Source organism: Leopardus geoffroyi, chromosome C1 (genome assembly GCF_018350155.1).
Source record: "Leopardus geoffroyi isolate Oge1 chromosome C1, O.geoffroyi_Oge1_pat1.0, whole genome shotgun sequence".
In the NCBI taxonomy this organism is placed as follows: Eukaryota; Metazoa; Chordata; class Mammalia; order Carnivora; family Felidae; genus Leopardus; species Leopardus geoffroyi.
This window is the reverse complement of record NC_059328.1, coordinates 139,750,683-139,775,920: the sequence shown is the minus strand read 5'-3', so window position 1 is coordinate 139,775,920 and position 25,238 is coordinate 139,750,683. Positions and strand designations below refer to the sequence as shown.

Here is a 25,238-nt window from a genome sequence, read left to right as displayed (position 1 = left end):
TCACACAACTGACCAGTGAGGAACAGTTTCAGTATCTTAGGTATCAAGACCACATGCCTCCAAGATGCCTCCATCTGTTATGCTGGAAAGACTACTCCAATGTGCTCTGATAACTTCCTCAGATTATCAATATGGGTCACTATGGAGAACTGGTACCACAAGAGAAAAGGAAGGAACAAAGTTCTTGCATCCATATCAAGATTGGTATCATTCCATTCCCAACTCCTTCTTGGCCTAAAATGACACTGTTGTAAATAACAGAGCTCACTTTTCATTTCTAACTTGGATCCACACGGGTCCTCAATTTCACTACACACACAAATAATTTTATTTTTTTCAATGTTTATTTTTCAGAGAGAACGTGGGGGAGGGGCAGACAGAGAGAGGCAGACAGAGAATCCCAAGCAGGCTCCACACTGTCAGCACAGAGCCCAATGCAGGCTTGAACTCATGAACCATGAGATCATGACCTGAGCTGAAATCAAGAGTTGGACACTCAACCAACTGAACACTCTGGCAGCCCAATAATTTTGTTCTTATGTTTGATCCTGTGTACAATTTTGAGTCCTACAAGATCAATGTCTCAAAAATACCAACGTGTATATGCTTTTACCTTCAATCATCCATTTATTCACTCGTTTACTTATTCAGCGAACATTACACTGCTTGCCTAACCACATGGTAGGTACTATACTAGGCAGTGAAATTAAAAGAAAAAAAGTCCCTGCTCTCAATGACTGGTATAGCCTACAGAGACAGCAGAAGGCAAACAATCACAACCAAAGGTGGCTCATGCTACAATGAGGGTGTGTATGACACAAGAGGGCTTGAGGTAAACAGTGCCAAGAATTCTGCTTGGAGGGGCTCAGGGAAAGGCTGTTAAATGCAATCCTGGAGATGAGATGCAGAGAATAAGTTATATTCTAACAAATGGAAGAGAGAAGTAAAGGGGTATAACATGGAGGTATAACAATATATGGCATAAGTCAGAGAGGTGCAAGGAGCTCATTATTTTGTAGCTGAAAAGTATGAAGGGTCAGGGGAAATGGAAAGAAAATTGTACTAAAACCATATTCTGGGGCCGTATGGTGACTGAGATGAAATTCTGCTCCTGAAAAAAAACAGACCTTCACTTCTAACAGCTCATTTTGGTAAGTAAGGCTGGTGTCCTAGTGGTAGAACACACAGGGAAAAGTTAGGGGCACCTGGATGGCTCAGTCAGTTAAGCATCTGACTCTTCATTTGGGCTCACTTGAGATGGAGCCCCAGTTGGGCTCTGTGTGAAGAGCGTGGAGCCTGATTGGGACTGACTGACTGACTCTTTATCTCTGCCCCTCCTCCATTCATGCTCTCTCTCAAAATAAATAAATAAACTTTAAAAAAATCATACAAAGTTAAAAGTACATCCGATAGACAAAAGAATCTTTGAAAAACTCTAAACGGGTAATAGTCACATTAGTAGCACTGTGGAGTAATAAAGTAAGTTTTCTGCCAAAGCTCAGGGAAACAATGTGATGAACCTGAACTAAGCTATCCTACTGTGGCAATTATGCAATGTCTTTTCTTAGGCAGGCAAATGGAGATTCTTTCAACTCTATCATGTAAAGAAGAAAAGGAAAAAGCCAGAGCAATATCGTCTGTAATTCCTTAGATTTCAGAACTCAAAAAAAAATGTTTAAAAGCCCTTCCTTGAGTGCCCGGGTGGCTCAGTCAGTTAAGCGTCCGGCTTCGACTCGCAGGTCACGATCTCGCAGTTTGTGAGTTCCAGCCCGTGTGGGGCTCTGTGCTGACAGTTCAGAGCCTGGAGTCTGTTTCAGATTCTGCGTCTCCTTCTCTCTCTGCCCCTCCCCTGCTCGCACTCTGCGTGTGTGTGTCTCTCCCTCTCAAAAATAAACATTAAAAAAATTTTTTTTAAATAAATAAAAGCCCTTCCTTGAGGGGTGGGCACCTGGCTGGCTCAACTGGAACAGCCATCTGACTTTTGATCCTGAGGTTGTGAGTTCAGGCCCCACATTGGGTGTAGAGATTACTAAAAACATAAATAAACTTAAAAAAAAAAAAAAAAAACAAAAACTCTTCCCTGAAAAAAAAAAATCTCAATGATAACATGAGTTTAAATTTTAGTATAGACAAGTTTAAGGCCAGTAATAGGCATAGAAGTAAGCAAACTGATAAATATCAATCTGATAGAAAATTAGTAGACACTGAAAATGACAATCACAGACAATATTCAAACGTGGGAAACTTAAAATATAAGTAGAAAAAGGAGTATGAAAATTTATATGTGCAATAGGATCTTATATATAGCATAGTATGTAGAACATATTGACAGACTAAAAGAAAAAATGAAAGTGAAAATAATTTTCTATTATTTTTATTCTATTTTCTGTGGTAATGGAGTAAAATGAAATTTAAAAACCAACACAATTTTAATGTTTACTGTATCTAATGTGCCTGACCCAGATGGGTTACATGCAACTTCTTCATTCTTGGTTTTCTAGAATGGTTTTTACATATGGTCCTGATGTCCAGCTATAGTGTTATTAAAATACAAAACAATAACAAATGGATACTTTGGCTTGAAAAATACTTAACATTCCTATTATGAACCCGCTCTTTCCTGATACACAGGTAAGACAAATGCAACAAACTAAAGAGATTCAAAGAATACAGAGTCACATAAATAATGGCTGTATCATATTTCTCTTGAATGCTTAAGAGAAAAAAAAATTTCTGGAAATGGTTGTGATACCTAACAGCCTTTTAAAAGCCATTTAAAAACAATTCAGTCAACAAACATGCTATTTATTGTGCATCTATAAGCCATGCACTTCACTCTAAAGGTATGAAGAGAAAACAAAACATAGTCCTTCCCCTCAAGAAGCTCCTACTCTAAAAGAAGAGAAAGAATGGTTACAAATAATTGTAATAAAATATGGCAAGTCCTCTAATAGAGGTATGTACAAGATACTGAGATTAAGTAAAAAACAGAAGTAGGATGACAAAAGTCAGGATAAGCTTCAGAACGAAGTTAGGTGTTCAGTGAGTTGCAGGAGGTGAAAGCTGACTTGACTAGCACATGCAAGGGAGTGTGAGATGTGAACTGTGAAATAACCAGGCAAATATGAGTAATTTCAAGTTAGTTCCTATGGCTAAGAGTGTGTGAGGAAGAGCAGTCAGGAAATGAGGTTAATGGAGTAGACAGGGGAAACAATCACAAAGGGTCTTGTATTCAAAGTAGAGAATTTGCCTATTACTGAACTGTGAAATCTAAACTGCCACCAGCTACAAGGTGCACCATGACTTTATGTACTATTAAAAAGAAAAAAAAAAGCTTTCTGCTGGAGTCTATTAACAAGGTTAACAGAATACTCCTGCATAAACATACACTACCAAATGGGAACAATCGCAGTGTAAGATAAAGAAATAAACCAACTATGCAGAAAGAAACAGCAAGGAACTTCATTTCTCAACTTGCCCTTACATGAAAGGAGGAGAGAAAAATCTCCCCCTAAGAAATGAACTCTAAGCAGGTCTGTAGCCTGAACTAAAGCTATCAGTATGGTCTAAAAACAAACAAAACAAACAGGGAAAACTTTAAAGTGGTCTGATGTTAGCAGTTTCCCTAAATGCTTGGCAGAAACAAATGCAAATTTTCTTTAGATAAACTAGACTTCTATCCAGGACAATAACAATTTAATATGCAATCTTATTTCAAAGATGACCAATAAAAAATGTGCATCTTAGAACAGATGGAAAATAGTCAATCTTCTAGTCAGTCTTAAATCTGGAGGGGTTTCATAATTACCTGGGAACTATTAAAAATACTTATTACTAGGATGCATACCGATGATTCTCATACAGGTAGGCCTGAAGCAGAGCGCTGGAATCTCTATTTTAACAAGCTACCCAAGGCTTTTTCTTACACAATCAGACAAGATACCAAGACATCAGCATCTGTCTACACCATCAGCTGAAAACTACTGGAGACAATAAAGAACAGCAGGATTTTAAGCCAGAGAATAATTTGATCAGACTGACACTTTAGGAAGACCACTCTGGTGCTGGTGGACTTTGTCGAGAAGGCATATTAGAAGAGGGTAAGGAAAGGCGATGGAGGGATAGTAAATTTAACAGGAGGTTAGTGAAACAGTTCTAAGGCAAGAGATGGTGATCATTTAAATAGTAACAATGGGGAGAAAAATAAGAGAGTATCAAGGAGGCAGAAACAGAATTTTATAAAAATTAGACGTAGGTAGAGGGGTAGAATCTAATTCTAAAAAACTTCTGAAGACTCACCCCTAATCAGCATTATAGCCACCAGGCCTTTAAAAATAAATCTTAAATTTGAGTACAGCAATCCACCAACTTTTAGTTGTATAATAAAGTTTAAGTACTACACCAAATCCTAATCTACATAAACATCAAATGTTCCAAATGCAACTAATGCTCAAAATGATCTCCCACCTGCAAATTCAGATGTTAAGCATACAGAGATTTTATTCCTTAATGTTTTACATTTCTATTAATCAGTGTGTATGAACTGAAAAATTAAAATCTCTTTGGGCATAGAAAAGAAAGGATATTCACTGGTAGATAAACTTAAATTACAAACAGAAAACAATGAATCAACAAACTTACGCTGAATATGAATGAACTGTTTTGGCTGTTTAAACTCTCCTTTGTACAAGCGATTGTAATAGTTGACGTTGCTCTCTGCCTCAGGAACTGGAATGACCATGCTCTCTTTTTTTTCTCTAAATACTTGCTGTGCTGAAATAGCTCGCTGTAAATGATGTTCCTGGAAAATGTAAAGTAGGCAACATAAGTCGTTTTAATAATGTTAACTCAATGCATAATTCTATTTAAAATTTACTTTAATAACTGCAAGGTGCTTTAAGAGTTATTTATAAATAGTTCCTTCACCACAGAACTATAGAAAACATTGCCATTGATGTCCCTTAATGCTGTACTCATCCTGATATCACCTTAGATATTTATAACTTTAGTAAGTAGAATTTTCTTCAAAGGTTAAATATACACATATTCACAAACTAGAATTAACATCTCAATTACAAGAAAATTGATCTCGTTTGCTAAATTAACAGAGGTGTCTGGCACCAATACCAGAAATACGGGAACACATGCAAATGACAGGAAAAGAATTGTGCCACAGGTTTTAATTATCTTCTGCATTTACACACTTGAACTTTAACAGTACAAACTAATTCAAAAAAAAAAAAAAAAAGGAAAGAAAAAACCATGTTCAACAGACTACATTACTATCACAGCAGGAAATATTTCTAAACTAAGGTTAAACAAAAGTTCCTATGAAATACATCTTGATTGCAGTAACTTTTATTGCGCCTCTACCACTTAATGCCTACTTTCTCCCAACCACAAAAGGGACCAATGCCGTTCCCAACAAAGCAGTATTACTTTGTAGACGGCAAATTAGGTCGTATCACTCCCCAATAAATCCCCTTCATACTCAGGTTAAAATTATCACTGACTTATAAGGCCTTGTTTCTCTGACTTCTCCCTACCCATCCTTTATCCTAGCCACACTACCTTTCCTTAAGGTTCCTAAATTGCCAAATGGATTGCTTCTGAAATTCCTTTAAGTCTCAACTTATCAGAGATGGCTTCTGTGATTTATCTAAAAGATAAAAAAGTACTGGCTAAGAATTTTTTTTATCTGTGTCATTCTTTCAACACTTTTCAGAGCATCTAGTAGACACCAGATACCACTCCTATTACTCAGAATTGTTAAAAGTGGATGAGACAGACTCTGCTATGAAGCAACTTAGCTAGTAGAAGAGAGGTATCTCAGTATGCAATCATGTTTGGGCTTGACAAGTATGTCTCCTCAATTAGTGAAAGACTGTCTGAGGATAGGGAAATATATCCAAAGAAAGTAAAATCTAAACTAAGACTTTCAGGATCAATAGGGATTTAGCAAGGCAAAAGAGAGAGAGAAAAAAAAAAAAAAAATCCAGGCAGAGAAAACACAGCATCCAAAATGGACAAAAGCTCAGAGACATTCAATAAAAGGCAAGCAGTTGAGGTAAGGGACAGGCAGGTGGATGCTAGCTTACATTTGAAGAGTTTCTCCATTTTCCATACCAAGAAGAAATACATTTTCTTCATAGGGTGGGATCCCAAGTTGGAACATTAAACACACTTCCCTATACAAATATTACTATCAATTTAGAGTTGATTAGTAACAATTTTTGAGTTAACTAAAAAATTGTGAGAGGATCAAATACACCCACAAACAGTATCAAGAAATTAGGAAAGCCAGGTTTTGAAAGAGCAATTTCTGCATTATTTAAGCCTATACTTTTCTATTACCTTGCTGACATTTCACCTCTCCTGGTCAAATAAAGTGATTCAATATGTGATGCCACCTTGTATTTATATAATGTTTTATACTTCTCAAAGTATATCCACAATCACATGCTTATTATTATGCTTATGCTTATTAGCTCCTCAAAATTTTGAGACAGGGATAGATACTATTACATTAATGAGACTCAAGAAACAAATGATTTGCTCTTAGTTGTAGTATAAATTACATGAGGGAGTCAAATTTCAGGACTCTGACTTTGGTTATTCCATCTTTACTAGAATGGGCTATTAAAAATTAAAAAAAAATCTTTTAATTCCAGTAATCTAGAAATATGGTTGACAAGAGGAACTGAGCTAACTGGTGACACATTTTTGATTTGAAGAGCTTCTTTCTCCTCTAAGTACAAAACATTTTTAGGTATTATCCAATTACTGAAATACATCTTTAATAGACGAAGATTTAATATTATTTTAATTTTACATGTGAGGAAATTTAAAAATAGATCATAGATGACTCTCTTCTTAACACAGCTGGCAGATGACAGAGCTGCAGCCAGAAATTAAGGAGCCGACCATGACACACTCCCCCATTTTAATTTACAGACCAAATTTAGCTCTAAAAATAAATTCTCAGCTATCATTTCCTTCCCCATATTATCAGACAGCTTCTCAAACTAAAAACTCAGAAAAACACAACAATAATATGGCTTCTAGAGGCCTGTGTTTCATATAATAACCACAGTCAGTGACAAACATACAAAATCCTGGAAGCAGGTAGAAGAGTTTTCATTTATCTTTATTAGGGCAAGCAGTTGGCAGGAATAATGTTGATTCCCTGTTACATCCTGCATTATATGTCGGTGAGGTTACCTGGGTTTTTAAAAGCATATTAAAAACCAAGCATGACTTGATTTCTTTTCCATTAAGAAGGCATTCTTTTGACCCACCAACTCCACTTTTGAAATACAAATGGGCAACAGTGACTAAATAAAATGTTCATCAGTGGCTCAGTTGATTAAGTGTCTGACTCTGGATTTAGGCTCAGATCATGATCTCATGGTTGTGAGACTGAGCCCCATGCTGGGCTCTGCACTAAGCATGGAACCTCCCTGGGATTCTCTTTCTCTCTTACCTGGCCCTGTCCCCCAAATGCTCTCTCTCTTAAAATAAGTAAATAATAATAATAATAATAATAATAATAATAATAATAATAATAAATGGCATTATTTAAACACCAAAAAAAAAAAAAAAACCCAAAAAACCCATGAAATCTAAATGGGAATCAGTAGGGAATTATAAAAACTTATAATTTTTATTTTATATTTATATAACATAATTTTATTATATATAATTATATATATACTATAATATATTATAAAATAACATGTATAAATATAAATGAGTATGTGTGTAGAGAAAACAGACTGGAAGAATACAGTCTTTTATATACCACAAAATACTTTTTAGGTGGGTCTTATATTCTTCTGTGTGTGTCTGCTCTCTATTTTCTGAAATAAATCTGTATTAGTTTTTAAGTTTAAATAGTGATATAAAAGCTTTGCGTCTGAAATTGAAGGGACTCACCACCAATACACAAAGTCACTTCTTATGATTACTTTGACATTCTAAAATAACCTTTCAAAACTTACTATGTTATACCTAAAGAAACATTTTTTGTTTTTCTAGATATTTACATTCTTTGTACCTTCTATTTTTCCTAGTAATGTGTGAAATTATACGATAAATCATTAAAAGAAAATGAAAATAAACTAAATAACTCATGACTTTTAGTCATATATAAATACTACCAAGCACAATCTTGCAAAGTGCAGGAGAGAATTTTGTTTTTTCTCTTGGAGAGGAGTAAATTAAAGTTCTATGACTACATCGGCAGAAATCAGCAGTGCTGAAATGTGAATTTTTGTATGTGTGTCTCTATTCCATCTTACCAAGCTCAAGCCCCAACTTGTTGGGTCTTAGAATGTATTAATTGAGATAGGCGGCATACAAAATCAAAGATTATTCATTGGTATTTTAAAAATTCACATGCAAAACCCCCAGCAAAAGACAGCAAACTGAATCACTACATTTATCTACTTCACCACCCTACAATAGTAAACTTACTAGGAAAGGACTAAGATGCTTATAAAGCCACAATAACAAAGAGAATGAAAAATAAGCCATCAGCACAAAACAAAGTGTAGCAAAATCCTAGGAGATCAAAATCAAAAGATCAAGTTTTGAATCCCTGCAGAGAAGGAAAAAAACAAAAACTGAGCCCATCTGTCCTGTAGAAAACAAGATAATGGGGATTTTGAAACACTAGCTAGAAACAGCTAGAATAAGACAAGTCCTTCTTTGCCTATTCCTCAAAAAGGAGATCATTCTACACAAACAGAAGAGGGCACCACAGAACCAGTAAAACTGTGAACTACACACTTAACTACAAAAATGAAGAGAAAACCTAGTAGTCTATATTATTAAAAATAAAATTTTTAAAAATGCAACTATGGTTCTAATGATAAATTCTTTCCACTCTGCATGAGGGAAGAACAGAAAAAAACTTCAAGAAAAATACACCAAACTTAAATATGCCCCAAAGAAACATTTAGGGATATGAAAAATATCTTTGAATCAGAAACTAAAAAACTAAGATGAGAGAAGGAGGGTAAAAGACTCAGGAAAAAATGGGAAGAGTTGAGTAACTCAGGAAAAAAAGAAAAGACAATTATTTCAGAGACAAAGACTGAAATTACTAGTAGCCAGGTACAAAATATACTCAAACAAAAACGTGTTGCATAAAGGTTGTCAAAGGACCAAGAGAATGAAAATCAGGTAAAGAAAGTAGTAAAATGAACAAGAAAGATGGTAAGATGTAAAAACAGACAAAGAAGGAAAGACAGTCATATAAGTGGAGTCTCTGATGAAGAAAAAAAATGCAACAGAACTAATTTTTTAAATTATTATTTATTATTGAGAGACAGAGAGAGACAGGGGATGAGCATGGGAGGGGCAGAGAGAGGAGGAGACACAGAATCTGAAGGGGGCCCCAGGCTCCGAGCCGTCAGCACAGAGCCCAATGCGAGGCTCTAACTCACAAACCGAGCAAGATCATGACCTGAACCGAAGTCAGACGCTTAACCGACTGAGCCACCCAGGCATCCTTCAGAACTAATATTTATTTATTTATTTATTTATTTTTTCAACATTTATTTATTTTTGGGACAGAGAGAGACAGAGCACGAACGGGGGAGGGGCAGAGAGAGAGGGAGTCACAGAATCGGAAACAGGCTCCAGGCTCTGAGCCATCAGCCCAGAGCCCGACGCGGGGCTCGAACTCACGGACCGCGAGATCGTGACCTGGCTGAAGTCGGACGCTTAACCGACTGCGCCACCCAGGCGCCCCAGAACTAATATTTAAAACACCCCCCTACCAAATGTCTGGAAGTAAGATATGAATCTGCATATTGAAAAAAGCCCACCAGGGAGCAAGATGGCATACAAAACTCTGCACCACCACAGACACAAACTGACAGTGCTTGGTGCAAACGGGAGAAAACACTCTGCTCACAGCTACTCTCTTGGGAGGGAAAGGGAAGAGTAGAATGCACATCCAACATTCCAGCTTTTGGGGAAACTGCCTAAGGGACTATAACTTCTGTCTCCCCTAAATTAGAGGGCTGAATGAACCAACATTCTTTGGATGCCTAGTAACGGTGGAGAACAAAAGAGAGCTCAAGCTCAGAGCCTTGTTGCAGCACCAAAGAAGGTATGGTACTGCAGTGAGACCAAAGGGAATTAAAGATTACAATCTCCAGAAAACCAGTAACACTCTCTAACTAGGAAATTATGTGCACATGCCCAGAGAAGATGTATCTCCAGAAAAGGTTTGAAGGGCTTCCAGATTCCCTGTCTGGGCTAACGGAAAAAGGTCTTCCCTGGTATGAAGCCAATTTTTAGACACTGGGAGAGGTGGCTATTTTTTAAAATGGACAAATTAGGGGCAGCTGGCTGGCTTGGTAGGATGTGACTCCTGCTCTCAGGGTTGTAGGTTCAAGCTCCACTTTGGTTGTGGAGATTACAAAAAATAAATTAAAAAAAATTTGAAAACTAGGGGCGCTCAGGTGGCTCAGCTGATTAAGTGTCCAACTTTGGCTCAGGTCATGATCTCATGCTTCACGAGTTTGAGCCCTGCTTCGGGCTTTGTGCTGACAGCTCAGAGCCTGGAGCCTGCTTCATATCCTGTTTCTCCCTCTCTCTCTTTCTCTCTACCCCTCCCCTGCTCGTGCTCGCTCGCTCTCTCTCCCTCTCTCTCAAATAAATAAAAAACATTTAAAAAATAAAAAAATTTAAAAACTAAAAAAAATAAAATGCACAAATTATAGCAAAAAACAGGATGAGAGAAATACAGCTCAAAGAACAAAATATATCTCCCAAAAATAACCCTAAAGAAATGGAGATGTGTGAATTATTTGACAACAAATTTAAAATAATCATCTTTAAAAAATAATAAAATAAAATAAAATAATCATCTTAATAAAGCTCAATGTGCTACAAAAAACCATAAAGAGACAACTAAATGAAATCAGGGAAACTGATGCATGGACAAAATGAGAATAGCAACAAAGAGATAGGAAATACAAAAAAGAACCAAACAGAAATTATGGAACTGAAGATTGCAATAACTAAATTGAAAAATCCACCAGATGGATTCAAAAGCATTCTTCATCAGGCAGAGGAAAGAATTAGTGAACTCAAAGATCGATCATTTGAAATAATTTAGTCAGAGGAACAAAAAAAGGGGAAAAAAATGAAGCCTAAGAGATTTATAGGACACTAATGACAGACCAATATATGCATTAATGAACCAAAAGGAGAAAAGAGAAAGGAGCAGTGAGCTTGTTTGAAGAAATAATGCCTGAAAATGAAATCTGGGGAAGAATATGGACATTCAAATTTAAAAAGCTCAAATAATGCCAACAAAGATGAATTCAAAGAAGCCCACACTAAGATACACTGTAATCAAACTGTCAAAAGTTCAAAGACAAAGAGGGAATCTTGAAAGCAGCAAGGGAACAGCAAGTCATCATGTACAAGGGAACACCCATAAAATCATCAGCAATTTCTCATCAGAACTATTACAAGCCAGAAAGGAGTGGGCTGATATATTCAAAGCGCTGGGGAAAAAAACTGCCAACCAAGATACTGTATCTGGAAAAACTGCCCTTCAAAAATAAGTAAAGAATAAAAACCCACTCAGGTAAAAAATAGATGAGGGAATTCATCTTTAATAGACCTACCTTGTAAGAATTGCTAAAAGGAATCCCTTCCAGTTGAAACAAAAAGACACTAGAGAGCAACACAAAAATATCCAAAAACATAAAAATCTCTAGTAAAGGTATATATAGACAAATACAGAATCTTGGAATACTGTAATGGTGGTACATAAGTCACTTTTAATTCTGGTATAGAACTTAAAAGATAAAAGCATAAAAACAGGTATTAAACATAAAACTATGTTGATGACACAAAACATAAAAAAAATTTAATTTATGACATCAATAATTTTAAAGCAGGGAAAGAGATGTAAACAGCTTGAGCTTTTCTATGTAACCGAATTTACAAGTTTAAAAAAGACTGTTAGGATCTATACAAAGTTTTATGTAATACTGATGGTTTACTCACAAAAAATACCTACGGAAGATCCACAGAAGAAAATGAGAAAAGAATCAAAGCAGGTCACTTTGTGTTAATGAAACACAAAGGAAGAGTAGCAAAAGAGGAAAAGAGGGACAAAATAACTACAAGATAAATAGAAAACAATAAAATGGCAAGAGTAAGTCCCTCAGTATTAGTAACTATTCTAAATGTAAGTGGATTAAACTCTCCAATCAAAAAACATAGAGTAAATGGGCCACCTGGGTCACCTCAGTCAGTTAAGCAGTTAAGCATCTAACTTTGGCTCAGGTCATGATCTCATGGTTTAAGAGTTCGAGCCCTGTATCAGGCTCTCTGCTGTCAGCACAGAGCCTGCTCTGGATCTTGTCCCCCTCCTCTCCTCCCCTTTCTCTTACTCTCTGTCTCTCTCAAAAATAAACACTAAAAACAAAAACAAAAACAAAACCCAAAGATTAAAAAAAACAACAACAACAAAGAGTGACTGAACAGACTGCTATACACTGTCTACAAGGCACTCACTTTAGATAGAAGAACATATATAACCATAAATGAAGGGATGGAAAAACATATTCCATGCAAACAGTAACCAAAAAAGAACAGAAGTGACCATACCTAGATCAAAAGACATTACACAATGATAAATGAGACAGCTCGCCAGAAAATTATGACAATTATGAATATATATTATATGCACCTAACAGGAGTGCACCAAAATTTGTGAAACAATGACAGAATTAAAGGGAGAAAAAATAAGACAATCAATAGGAGATTTCAATACCCTGCTTTATAATGGATAGATCAACCAGAGTATCAGTAAGGAAAAAGAGGACTTGAACAACACTAGAGAGCAAATAAACTAAAATACATATCCAGAACACTCCACCCAACAACAGCAGAATACACATTTTTCTCAAACACACACACAGAACATTCTCCAGGACAGATCATGTGTTAGGCCACAAAACAACTTTCATAAAATTTAAGAAAAGATGAAATCATACCAAGTATCTTTTCCAACCACAATGGAATAAAACTAGAAATCAACAGCAAAAGGAAAACTGGAAAATGAACAAATATGTGGAAACTGAACACACTTCTGAGCAATCAGTGGATCAAAAAAGAAATCACGGGGCGCCTGGGTGGCGCAGTCGGTTAAGTGTCCGACTTCAGCCAGGTCACGATCTCGCGGTCCGGGAGGTCGAGCCCCGCGTCGGGCTCTGGGCTGATGGCTCAGAGCCTGGAGCCTGTTTCCGATTCTGTGTCTCCCTCTCTCTCTGCCCCTCCCCCGTTCATGCTCTGTCTCTCTCTGTCCCAAAAATAAATAAATGTTGAAAAAAAAAAAAATTAAAAAAAAAAAAAGAAATCACAAGGGAATTCAGAAAATACTCAAGACATGAAAACACAACATAACAAAACTTAAGTGATGCAGCAAAGGCAGTATTAAGAGGGAAGTTTATAGCAGTAAATTCCTACTTACATTACAAAAGAATGATCTCAAATCAACAACCTAACTCAACACCTCAAATAACTAGGAAAAAGAACAAAACCCGAAGTTTACAAAAGTTAAGTAAATAGTACAGATTAGAGCAGAAAAAAGTAAAATAGAGAATAGAACAAAAAAATTTAATGAAACTAAAAACTGTTTGGAAAAAGCCAAAAAAACTGACAAAACTGTAGCTATGTGAACTAAGAAAAAGTCCCCCAAACCAGAAAAAGATGACATTAAATGAGAAAAAGAATCATAAGAGACTACTACAAATAATTATGCACCAACAAACAGGGCATCTAGAAAAAACAGACAAATTTCTAGAAACATATAGCCTACCAAGACTAAATCATAACAAATAAAAAAATCTAAATAAACCTGTAATTAGGAATGATATTAAGTCAATAATCAAAAACATCCCAAGGTATTTGAAAAGAAAAGCTCAACACAGATGGCTCCACTGGTGAATTCTGCCAACATCTAAAGAATCAATACCAATCCTTATCAAGCACTTGTCAAATAATTGAGGAGGAAAAACTTCTAAATTCATTTAACAAGGCTAGTATTACCCTCATACCAGAATCAGACAAGTACTACAAGGGGAGGTGGGAAAAATGAGTAAAGGTGGTCAAAAGGTACAAACTCCCAATTATAATCTTAATAAATTCTGGGGATGTAATGTACAGCATAGTGACTATAGTTAAAAATACTGTATTATCTCCTTGAAAGTTGCTAGGAAAGTAACTCTTAAAAGTTATTCAAAAATGTTGATGGACTGTAATACTTAATAAAAGAACTACCATAAGATCCAGCAATCCCACTTACAGGTATATATCCAGAAGAACTGAAAACAGGATTTAGAAGAGATATTTACATATCCACATTCAGTGCAGTATTACACGCAACAGCCAGCGGTGGAAGAAACCCAAATGTTTACTAACAGATGAATGGAAAAACAAAATGTGGTGTACACATATAACAGAACATTAGCTTTAAAGGGAAGGAAATTCTGACAGATGCTATAACATGGATGAACCTTGAGGACATTATGCTAAGTGAAATAAGCCAGTCCTGGTTACAAAAAGGCAAATATTGCATGATTTCACTTAAGTGTGGTCTAAAGTAAATTCTTTTTTTTAAAGATTTTATTTTACTAAAAATTCTTTTTATGTTTATTTTTGGGAGAGAGAGAGAGACCCCGCATGCAAGCGGGGGGGGGGGGGGGAGGGAGGGAGGGGGAGGGGGGGGGAGAGGGGGGGGTAGAGAGAGAGAGAGAGAGAGAGAGAGAGACGCAGAATCCAAAGCAGACTCCAGGCTCTGAGCTTTCAGTACAGAGCTCAATGCAGGGCTTGAAATCATGAACTGTGAGATATGACTTGAGCTGAAGTTGGATGCTTAAATTCAGCTCCCCAGGCGCCCCTAAAAAGACTCATTTTTAAAGTAATCTCTACACCTCTACACCTAACATGGGGCTCAAACTCACAACCCCAAGATCAAGACTTGCATGCTCTACTGACTGAGCCAGCCAGGTACCTCTAAAGTAGTCAAATTCTTAAAAATAGAAAGTAGAATGGTAGTCGCTAGGGACTGGAAGAAGAGGAAAAAATAAACTGTTGTTCAACGGGTACAGCTGCAGTTTTTCCAAGAAGAAAAAGTGCTTGATACCTGTTGCATAACACTGTGCATAGTACTGTACACTTAAATATGGTTTAGATGGTAAACTTTAGGTTGTGAGTTCTTCACCACAACGTTGAAAAAAAAAAAAAAGCTTATTAAGTACCTGGCGAAAGTAATCCAGAACAACAACCAATTCTGACATATATTTGAATAAAACTATTTCAAAACTAATGAAAAAATCTTCAAGGCCTCTAAATAAACAATAATAGTAACAAAAATAGTACTTATTATAAATTAATGTCAGTACAGTAACTCAAATGGCAAAAAAATAAAATCAGACTAAAATCACACTTTAAAAACAACATAATGCAAAGCATCAATGAAGCAACATTTTTAGAAAGCTCAATGAAAGATATGAACCAAGGATTTTATACCCACCTAAGTTGTCCTTCAAGTATCAAGGCAACAGAAGAAACTCAAGAATTCTATTGGGCACTTTTGACAAATCTACTAGAATATCACTGTTAAACAAAAATATAATGCAAGCCACACATGTGAGCCATATACTTAAATTTTCTAATAGCCACACTTAAAAGAATAAAAAACAGATGAAAGTAATTTTAATAATACATTTTATCTAAACCAATTACACATCTATAACATTATTGTTTCAACATCCCATCAAAGTTTTTTCTCCCATGCCAAAATCTAGTGTGTATTTTACACGTATAGAACATTTAAATTCGAACTAGCCATATTTCAAGTGCTCAACAGCCACAAATGACTACTGGCTACATACTCCACAGTATAATACATCTTCATCTTGGCTTCATCCAACCAAGAGACAACCAAGAGGCAACTGTAATAAAATTTTACTTACACACACACACACACACACACACACACACACACACACACACCTCATAGATGGTCAAAGGATGAAAGACTAATGTACAAACATCTGCACACTAAAGTGGAAATAATGCAACTAAGATGGACAGAGTGCCTGGGTGGCTCATCAGTTGAGTGTCCAACTTCGGTTCAGGTCATGGTCTCATGATTCATGAGTTCACACCCTACATCGGGCTCACTGCTGTCACACAGATCCACTTCGGATCCTTTGTCCCCTCCTCTCTCCGCCTCTCCCCCGCTCGCACACTTGTACTCTCTCTTTCAAAAATAAGTATTAAAAAAGAAAAAAGAAGGAAAAAAAAGCCTTCTCAAATAGAAAATATAATCCTTTTAGATAAGAGCAGAGAAACATGCACTATAACACAATAAAAAAAAACTGTTAAATATTATAGTAAGAGTTGGGACCAAATGTATTCAGTCCTATCAATAAATATGAATGGACTTATCTATGAAAACAAAAAAATTTTCTACTTGTTTAATAAGACTCAACTACATGCTGTGTACAGCATCCCCCCCCTCCCAAAAAAGTGGTTGGGGGAAAAAGCAAAATTAAAGGAATGAATGAAAGTTTATCAAGTAATGGAAAACAGTAAGAAAGACAAACAGATCCTCATTATTAGATAAGTAGAGTTCAAGTCAAAAAGCATTAAGCATGACACAAAACCCACAATTCACAATAAGGGTTTTTAATATCTACATATCATTCATGAATGTCTGTATCTATAGGTTTTGGATATCCATACAGATTTAAGAATATCTATACATCAAATGATACGGCAACCATTATATAAAGCAAAAGCTACAGGATATGTAAGGACCGATAAATAAAAACACAGTACTAATATTAACTAACTTTACCACACCACTCCCAGCATAAGGTAAGTCAAACAGACAAAGAATAAGCATGGACCTAAGCACCGACCTAACTTTAATAAGGCAGATCTTACAGCCATATATCAAACTTTACACCTAATGCTCCTCAAGTTCACAAGCAACTGATAAATGTAATCATTTATCAGTTAAGAATTACAAAGACTAGGGTATTATGAATGGAGTAAAAGGGATAAGGAAAGAGACAATTCTGAGTAAACCCCTTTGTATGGTTTTGAAGTTTTAAAACCTTATTAATGTTCAACATGCCCTAAAGATAATTAAAATCAACAAGGATGTGGGGAGAAACCAAAATAGTACACAAGGAGAAACAACAAATAAACCTCCCTCAATAGAAATGAATATTCCATACATCCACAATGAAGAGAATAGGAAACAAAGGTATTTAGGTTCCTTTGGAAAATAATGATTTGAAATTCATCTTTAAAACTTTGACAACATATACTTCAAAGGACTGTCGTGATGGTTATGTAAGTTTAAAAGGTGTTCAGAAGAGTTCATGGCACATTCTAAGGGATAAAAGTTTCCTGTTGTTATTAAAACATATCAGAGAACTACAATCCTCGAAACAGTGGAATTTTAAGAACAAGATAAAAAAAAATTTAGAAATTTTGACAATTAAAACCCTTTTTTCAACACCCATTCATAACATAAAATTCCCTGAAAGAAGGAAATGTCCCGAACCTGATAAAAAGCAGGCACCCATGGAAAACCTATACTTAATAACCATACTTAATGGTCAAAGACTGAATGCTTTCCTCAAGTTCAAGTTCAAGCCAAGGAAGTCTGTTCTCACCACTTGTAGCCCACATTTCACCTAAGATTCTAGTCAGTACAATGAGAGAAGAAAAACAAACACAGACATGTAGACTGGGAAAGAAGTAAAATTATTTGTACATGACATGGTTCATGTAGGGAGACAATCCTGGGGTATCTCAAAGGCTCCTAGGGCTAAAAAATGAATTAACAAAGTTGCAAGTCAATATTAAACACTCAAGTAAATTTCCATATATCAGTAACTGAAAAATGTAAATAAAAAGCAATACCACTTACAACAGCATCAAAACTACTAAATGCTTAGAGACAGACTTAACAAATTATGTGTAAAACTTACACAGCAACATAAATGTAAATATTACATGTTCCTGGATTGGAGGGTTCAATGCTGTTCCAAAAAAATTTTACTTGGGTAGATTTTCCCCTAAATTATTTAAATTTCTAATAAATCCCTATCAAAGCCCTACCACGTTTGTTCCTTTTTTTTTTTTAACAGAAATGGACAAGTTGATTATAAAATTCATATAGAAAGGCAAAAGAAAAATAGCCAAAATAACTCTGAAAAAGAATAAATGTGAAAGACATACACAATCTGACTACTAAATCATAAGTTTTAAATTATAAAGCTAAATTAATCAACATCACTAGCATATGAGCACATAAAACAACAGAAAAGTCTAGAAATAGACCCACATACACACAGATAGTGAATTTGAGACAAAGGTGTCAATCAATGGGGGAATTAAATGAGGGTAAGGATAGTCTTTTCAACAAATGGTTTGAACATGAGTTTGGGGGAAAAATGAGCCGATACTCTTAACTCATACTTTACACAAAAATTAACTCAAAATAGATCACAGACTCTAAATATAAAGCCTAAACTTATATCTGTAAGAAAATATAGAAGAAAAATTTTAGCAACCCTGGTTTTGGCAAAGACTTCTTAGGACACAAAATGCATTGATTATAAATGAAAGAACTGACAAATTAGACTTCCTAAAAATTCAAAAATTATGCCATTTAAAATACAAGAAAATGAAAAGACATGCCAGACTGAGAAAAATATTCACAATACATATGTGAGCCCTTCTATGCAGAATATATAAAGAACAGTTATATCTCAATAATAAACCAACCCAATTTTAACAAAATGAGTCCATGATTTAAACAGAAACTTCACAAAGCACAGTAATAACCAATAAGCACTTGAAAAGATGAACATCTTTGTATCAGAAAAATGAAAAATAAACCCATAGAAAGCTTTGATTACACACTCACAAAATGACTAAAATTAAGAAACTGGCAACACCAACTGTTGGTGGCAATGTCAAATGATATCACCCCTAAGGAAAACTATTGGGTAGTTTCTTATACAGTATAAATATACCCTTATCACATGACCCAACCATCTTACTGCTAAGTATGTACCCAAGAAGTGAAACACATGTTCACAAACAACTTGCACATGGATGTTAACTGCTATTTTGCTCACAACCAAAAATTGGAAACAATACAAATGTATATCAACAGATACATAGACAAAATGAATATTCATTCATTGGAGTACTACTCAGTTAAAGGAGGGGAGGGGTCAAACTAATCACACACACACACACACACACACACACACACACACCCATAGGCACAACAATGAATTATATCAAAAGTATGCTGAGAAATAACCAGACACAAACAGCCATATACTGTTATGGTTCCATGTATAAGATGTTTGTGGACAGAGTAAACTAACCTATAGTGATCAAAATCAGATCAGGAGTTGACTGAAATGGGGGTGGAGGACTACAAAAGGGCTCAATGGGGACTTTTGTAGGGAATGAAAATGTTCTTATTTTTTGGAAGGGTGGTTACACAGATATATTTGTTTATTAAAACACAGAACCACACACAAAATAAATGCTTTATGCTGTATGTAAATCACTTCAATAAAGGTGATTTTTAAAAAGAAGAAGAGGGGCACTTGACTGGCTCAGTCGGTAGAGCATGCCAATCTTGATGTCAGGGTTGTGAGTTCAAGGCCCACATTGGGCTTTAAAAAGGGAGAGGGGTTTGCGGAAGGAGGAGGAGGAGGAATAATAATAACCTGTGATGAAACAAAAATTTAATGTAAACAAAACATGCTGGCAAGGCATTATTTACAAAGCTAGTGAATTGTAGTAAAACAGACACTTTCAAGAATGAGTACTAGTGAATGTGTTAAAGTGTAAATTGGTATGATCTGGAGTAGAGTTTGGGAAGATGTTTCTAAGCTTTAAATACATCATCCTTTGAATCTTCTTAAATAATGACATCTGAAAATATTTATGCATTAAGTAGAAAAAGCAGGAAACAAAACCACATACTGAAGATAATCTAAAATATAGTAAGGTAAACAGAATAAGATGACAGCATGAATAAATGTAGAATTTTTTTTAAAGCTAGTAAGGAATGTGCCAAAGTAAAAAAAAAAAAAAAAAAAAAAAAAAAGAAAAAGATTCAAAAGTATTAAATAGTGAAATTATAAGTGATCTATTTTCTCCTCTACATTTTCTGAAGTTTACTCAAGTAATATGTATTACAAAAAGCAACCCGTGTCAATCTTTAAAACTACTCATTTGGTATCCCTGTCAGAGTCAAAGAAAGAAGAGACGGAGGAAGACAAAAGGAAAAAAGACTCTAGATAAGTCCTTATCCTATTCTAATTAAACCTGATTCTCTTCTAGTACCTTCTAAATCTGATTCTCAGTCCTAGCAACATATTAAAGTCACCTGGAGAAACCATATACGGACTACATGGGAGATAAAATTGTTCAAAGGATTCAGTAGCTGCCTTTCATTCCAACAAACGTGAAATACATACAGTGGAATATTATTCAGCCAATAATAAAAAAAGTACTGACGTATGATACAACATGCATGGACCTTTAAAACACTATATAAGTGAAAATGATCAGATACAAAAGGCCACATATTGTATGATTCCATTTGCAGGAAATGTCCAGATATAGGTAAATCCACAAAGAAAGTGTATTAGTGGTTGTCAGGGAGTGGTAAAGGTAGTAGGATGGAAAGTGACTATGGGTATGGGATTTCTTCTTAGGGTGATGGAAGTGTTCTGCAACAAGATAGTTATCATATTGTATAACACTGAATTTATGACACTGTATAGCACTGAATGTATTAAAAACCACTGAATGCACACTTTAATATGTGAATTATCTTAAATTGTATTATAATAAAAAAAATTGCAAAGAAAAAAAGATCAAGTGACAAGGAATGAATTCACGCTTCTACCTGAAGCGACAAAAAAATCTGATGAGAGTTGAAACAACGGTTTTCCAGACACTGGACATTAGGCAATGAAGGACAATGATACTTGAGAGAAGTAAAACAACAAGTGGGGTCCTACAATTGCCTCAGCTTACTATTTTGGAAAAGTTTCCATGCCATGGAACATGAAAGTGAACTAAGACAGAGCCTAAACCTCCTCAACTCGACAAAGACTATTTACAAATTATCATCTAACATCATCATAGTTCATGGTGAGAAACTTGAAGCTGTCCCACTAAGATAACTTACATAGGAAAAATGTCCCCTCTCATCACTTTGTTTCAACACTGGAAGTTCTAGTTAGTGAAGTAAGACAAGAAAAGGAAGTAAAAGGTACACAGATTGACAAAGAAGACACAAAACTGCTTTGTTTGCAAATGTTATGAACATCCATGTAGAAAATGAAGTATTTTGTCATTTCCTCAAACTAGTAAGTGATTATAAGCAAGGTTGCAGGATTCAAAGTTAATATACAAAAACTAAATCACTTTCCTATATACCAGCAATGAACAAGTAGAATTTGAAATTAAAAACACAGGATCATTTACTTTAGCATCTCCCAAAAAGAAAGACTTAGATATAAATCTAACAAGTATCTATGAGGGAAAAACTACAAAATTCTGAGGAACAAAATCAAAGAACTAAATAATTTATTCTAGATTCATGGAGAAGAAAGCTCAATTTAAGAAGTCTCCAGGGGCGCCTGGGTGGCTCAGTTGATTGAGCGTCTGGCCGGCTCAGGTCATGATCTCACGGTTCATGGGTTCGAGCCCGACATCGGGCTCTGTGCTGAGACTCAGAGCCTGGAGCCTGCTTTGGATTCTGTGTCTCCCTCTGTCTCTGCCCCTCCCTCACTCATGCTCTATTTCTGCCTCTCAAAAATGAGTAAAAGTTAAAAAATTAAAAAAAAAAAAGTCTTCAACAAATGGTGCTTTAAAAACTGGACATTTGGGGCGCCTGGGTGGCGCAGTCGGTTAAGCGTCCGACTTCAGCCAGGTCACGATCTCGCGGTCCGTGAGTTCGAGCCCCGCGTCGGGCTCTGGGCTGATGGCTCAGAGCCTGGAGCCTGTTTCCGATTCTGTGTCTCCCTCTCTCTCTGCCCCTCCCCCGTTCATGGTCTGTCTCTCTCTGTCCCAAAAAAAATAAATAAACGTTGAAAAAAAAAATTAAAAAAAAAAAATAATAAAAACTGGACATTCACATGCAAAATAACGAAACCAGATACAGATCTTACCTCTTTTACAAAATTAATACAAAATGGATCACAGATCTAAATGTAAAATGGCAAACTCTAAAACTCCTATAAGGCAACACAGAAGAAAATCTAGATGACGCCGGGCATAGCAAGGACTTTTTAGATAAAACACTAAAGGCATCATCCATGAAACAAATTGATAGATTAGACCTCATCAAAATTAAAAACTTCTGTTCCATGGAAAAAAACTGTTCAATGTCAAAAAAAAAAAAAAGAAAGAAAAAGAAAAAGAAAAAGAAAAAGAAAAAAAGAAAAAAGAAAGAAAAGCCAAGCCACAGAGTGAGAAAAAAAATCTAATGAAGAGCTGTTATCCAAAATATGCAAAGAACCTTTAAAACTTAACAATAAGAAAACAAGCAAGCTTATTGAAAAATGGGCCATGGACCTTAACAGACACTTCACCAAAGAATATATACACATAGCAAATAAGCATATGAAAAGATGCTCCACACTGTATATGAGGGAAAACTAAATTAAAACATACCACTACACCACTATTGCAATGGCTCAAATCCAGAACAGTGGCAACATCAAAAGCTGGCAAGGATGTAGAGCAACAGGAACTCTCATACATTACTGGTGGTAATGCAAAAACATACAGTCACTTTGGAAGAGTTTGGCAGTTTCTCACCAAATTAAAATGCTCTTACCATACAACACAGCTATTGTGCCCTTGATACTTAAACAAAACGAGCTGAAAACTAGTAACCACATAAAAACCTGCCCACGGATATTTATTCATAATTATCAAAACTTAAAGGACTCAAGATGCCCTTCAGTTGGTGAATGTATAATGTGGCACATCCAGACAACAGAATATATTAATCAATGCTAAAAAGAAATGACTTATCAAGCCATGAAAAGACATAGAGAAACCCTAAATGTATACTACTAAGTGAAAAAAGTCAAACCGAAAGGCTACCTACTATATGATTCCAAGTAAATGCTATTCTGGAAATATAAAGCAATGTAAACAGTAAAAAGATCAGTGGGTGAGGAGGGTTGGGGGCAATGGCACTGAAAATACTCTGTGTATACCATTATGATAGACACATGTCATACATTTATTTGTTCAAACCCACAGAATGTTAACGTAAACTATGGACTTCAAGTGATTATGATTTGTCAATGTAGGTTCACTAACTGTAACAAGTTTATCACTCTGGTGGAGAATACTGATGATGGGGAAGGCTATGCATGTATGAGGACAGGAGATATTTAAGAAATCTCTGTACCTGCCCCACAATTTTGCTGTGAACCTTAAACTGTTCTTCTAAAAGTATAAAATCCTGGGGCACCTGGGCAGCTCCAGTTGGTTAAGTATTGGACTCTGATTTTGGCTCAGGTAATGATCTCATGGTCCAGGAGATAGAGTCACAGTGGGGCTCTGCACTGAGAGCTTGGAGCCTGCTTGGGATTCTCTCCTTCCCTCTTTGCCCCTCCCCTGCTCACACATGTGCACTCTCTCTCAAAATAAGTAAATTTAAGATGCATGCCTCTAGATATGGAACATTATTTTTAAAAAGTGTAAAATCTTTTTTTATGTTTATTTTTAGACAGAGAAAATGAGAGAGCATGCACGTGTTGGGGAGGGGCAGAGAATCCCAAGCAGGCTCCATGCTGCCAGTGTAGAGCCCTACTGTCAGCGTACAGTTTGACACGAGGCTCAATCTCATGAACCATGAGATCATGACCTGAGCTGAAATCGAGAGTGGGAGGCTTAACCAACTGAGTCACCCAGGGGTCCCAACAATCTCTGTCTTAATAGTGGTGTTAACATCATTTACATTTAACATGATTTTTTTAATTAGGATTTTACACTTTTAGGGGCCCCGTGTGTGGTTCAGTCAGTTGAGTGACCGACTCTTGATTTCAGCTCAGGTCATGATCTCGTGGTTCTGAGATCAAGTCCCGAGTCAAGACGCTCCGCACTAGGCACACCGGGCATGGAGCCTGTTTGGGATTCTCTCTCTCTCCCTCTGCCCCTCCCCCACTCGTGCGTGCACACATTCACTTTCTTAAAAAAAGAGACTGTCGGACTAGGTAAAAACAAGACCCTATTATAAGCTGCCTATAAAAAATGCACTTTGAATATAAAGATTTAAGCAAGTTAGAGGTAAAAAAAAAAAAAAAAAAAACGAACGAAAAAGATAAACCATGCTAACGCTTAGTCATAGAGATTTAATATGACCATATTAGCATCCAACAAAGATTTCAGAACAAACTACCAAGGATTAAGAGGTTTATTTCATTGGGGAACCTGGTTGGCTCAGTTAGAAGAGCATGAGGACACTGATCTCGGGGTTGTGAGTCTGAGTCCCACATTGGGTGCAGAAATTAAAAAAAAAAAAACCCTAAAAAAAGGAAATTTATATTTTTAATATTTATTTTTATTTTTGAGAGAGTGCACACACAAGTAGAGGAGGGGCAGAGAGAGAAGGAGACACAGAATCCAAAGCAGGCTCCAGGCTCTGAGCTGTCAGCACAGAGCCCAATGTGGGGCTAGAACTCACGAACTGTGAGATCAGGACCTGAACCAAAGTCAGACATTTAACCGACTGAGCCACCCAGGCACCTCAAGAAGTTTATTTCATTATGCTTAAAGAGATCCATCAGTCAAAAGGACATAACAACCCTACTCATTTATGCACCTAATAACAAAGCTTCAAGATACATTAAACAAAAAACGAGTATAAATTCAAGGGTAAAAAGGCAAATTCACAATTACAGAGGTTTTAACACCATATTTTCAATAACACATAAAACAAGTAGACAGAAAATCAGCAAAGATATAGTAGTAGACTTTAACACTACTAGCTAACTTGATCTAACTTAAAAAAAAATTTTTTTTTAATGTTTATTTTATTTTTAAAAGGGACAGAATGCGAGTGGGGGAGAGGCAAAGAGAGAGGGAGACACAGAATCCAAAGCAGGCTCCAGACT

The 25,238-nt window shown here is 36.0% G+C and overlaps 1 protein-coding gene across 3 annotated transcripts in view; it reads right to left on the bottom strand.

Moving 5' to 3' along the window:
• EPC2 (enhancer of polycomb homolog 2) overlaps positions 1 to 25,238 on the bottom strand; it is a 119,555-nt gene that overhangs the window by 68,086 nt on the left and 26,231 nt on the right. For all 3 annotated transcript variants that reach the window (XM_045479751.1, XM_045479752.1, XM_045479753.1), the window contains exon 2: positions 4,642 to 4,801. In XM_045479751.1, coding sequence (XP_045335707.1) covers positions 4,642 to 4,801 — 160 coding nt within the window. The remainder of the gene's footprint in view (positions 1 to 4,641; positions 4,802 to 25,238) is intronic.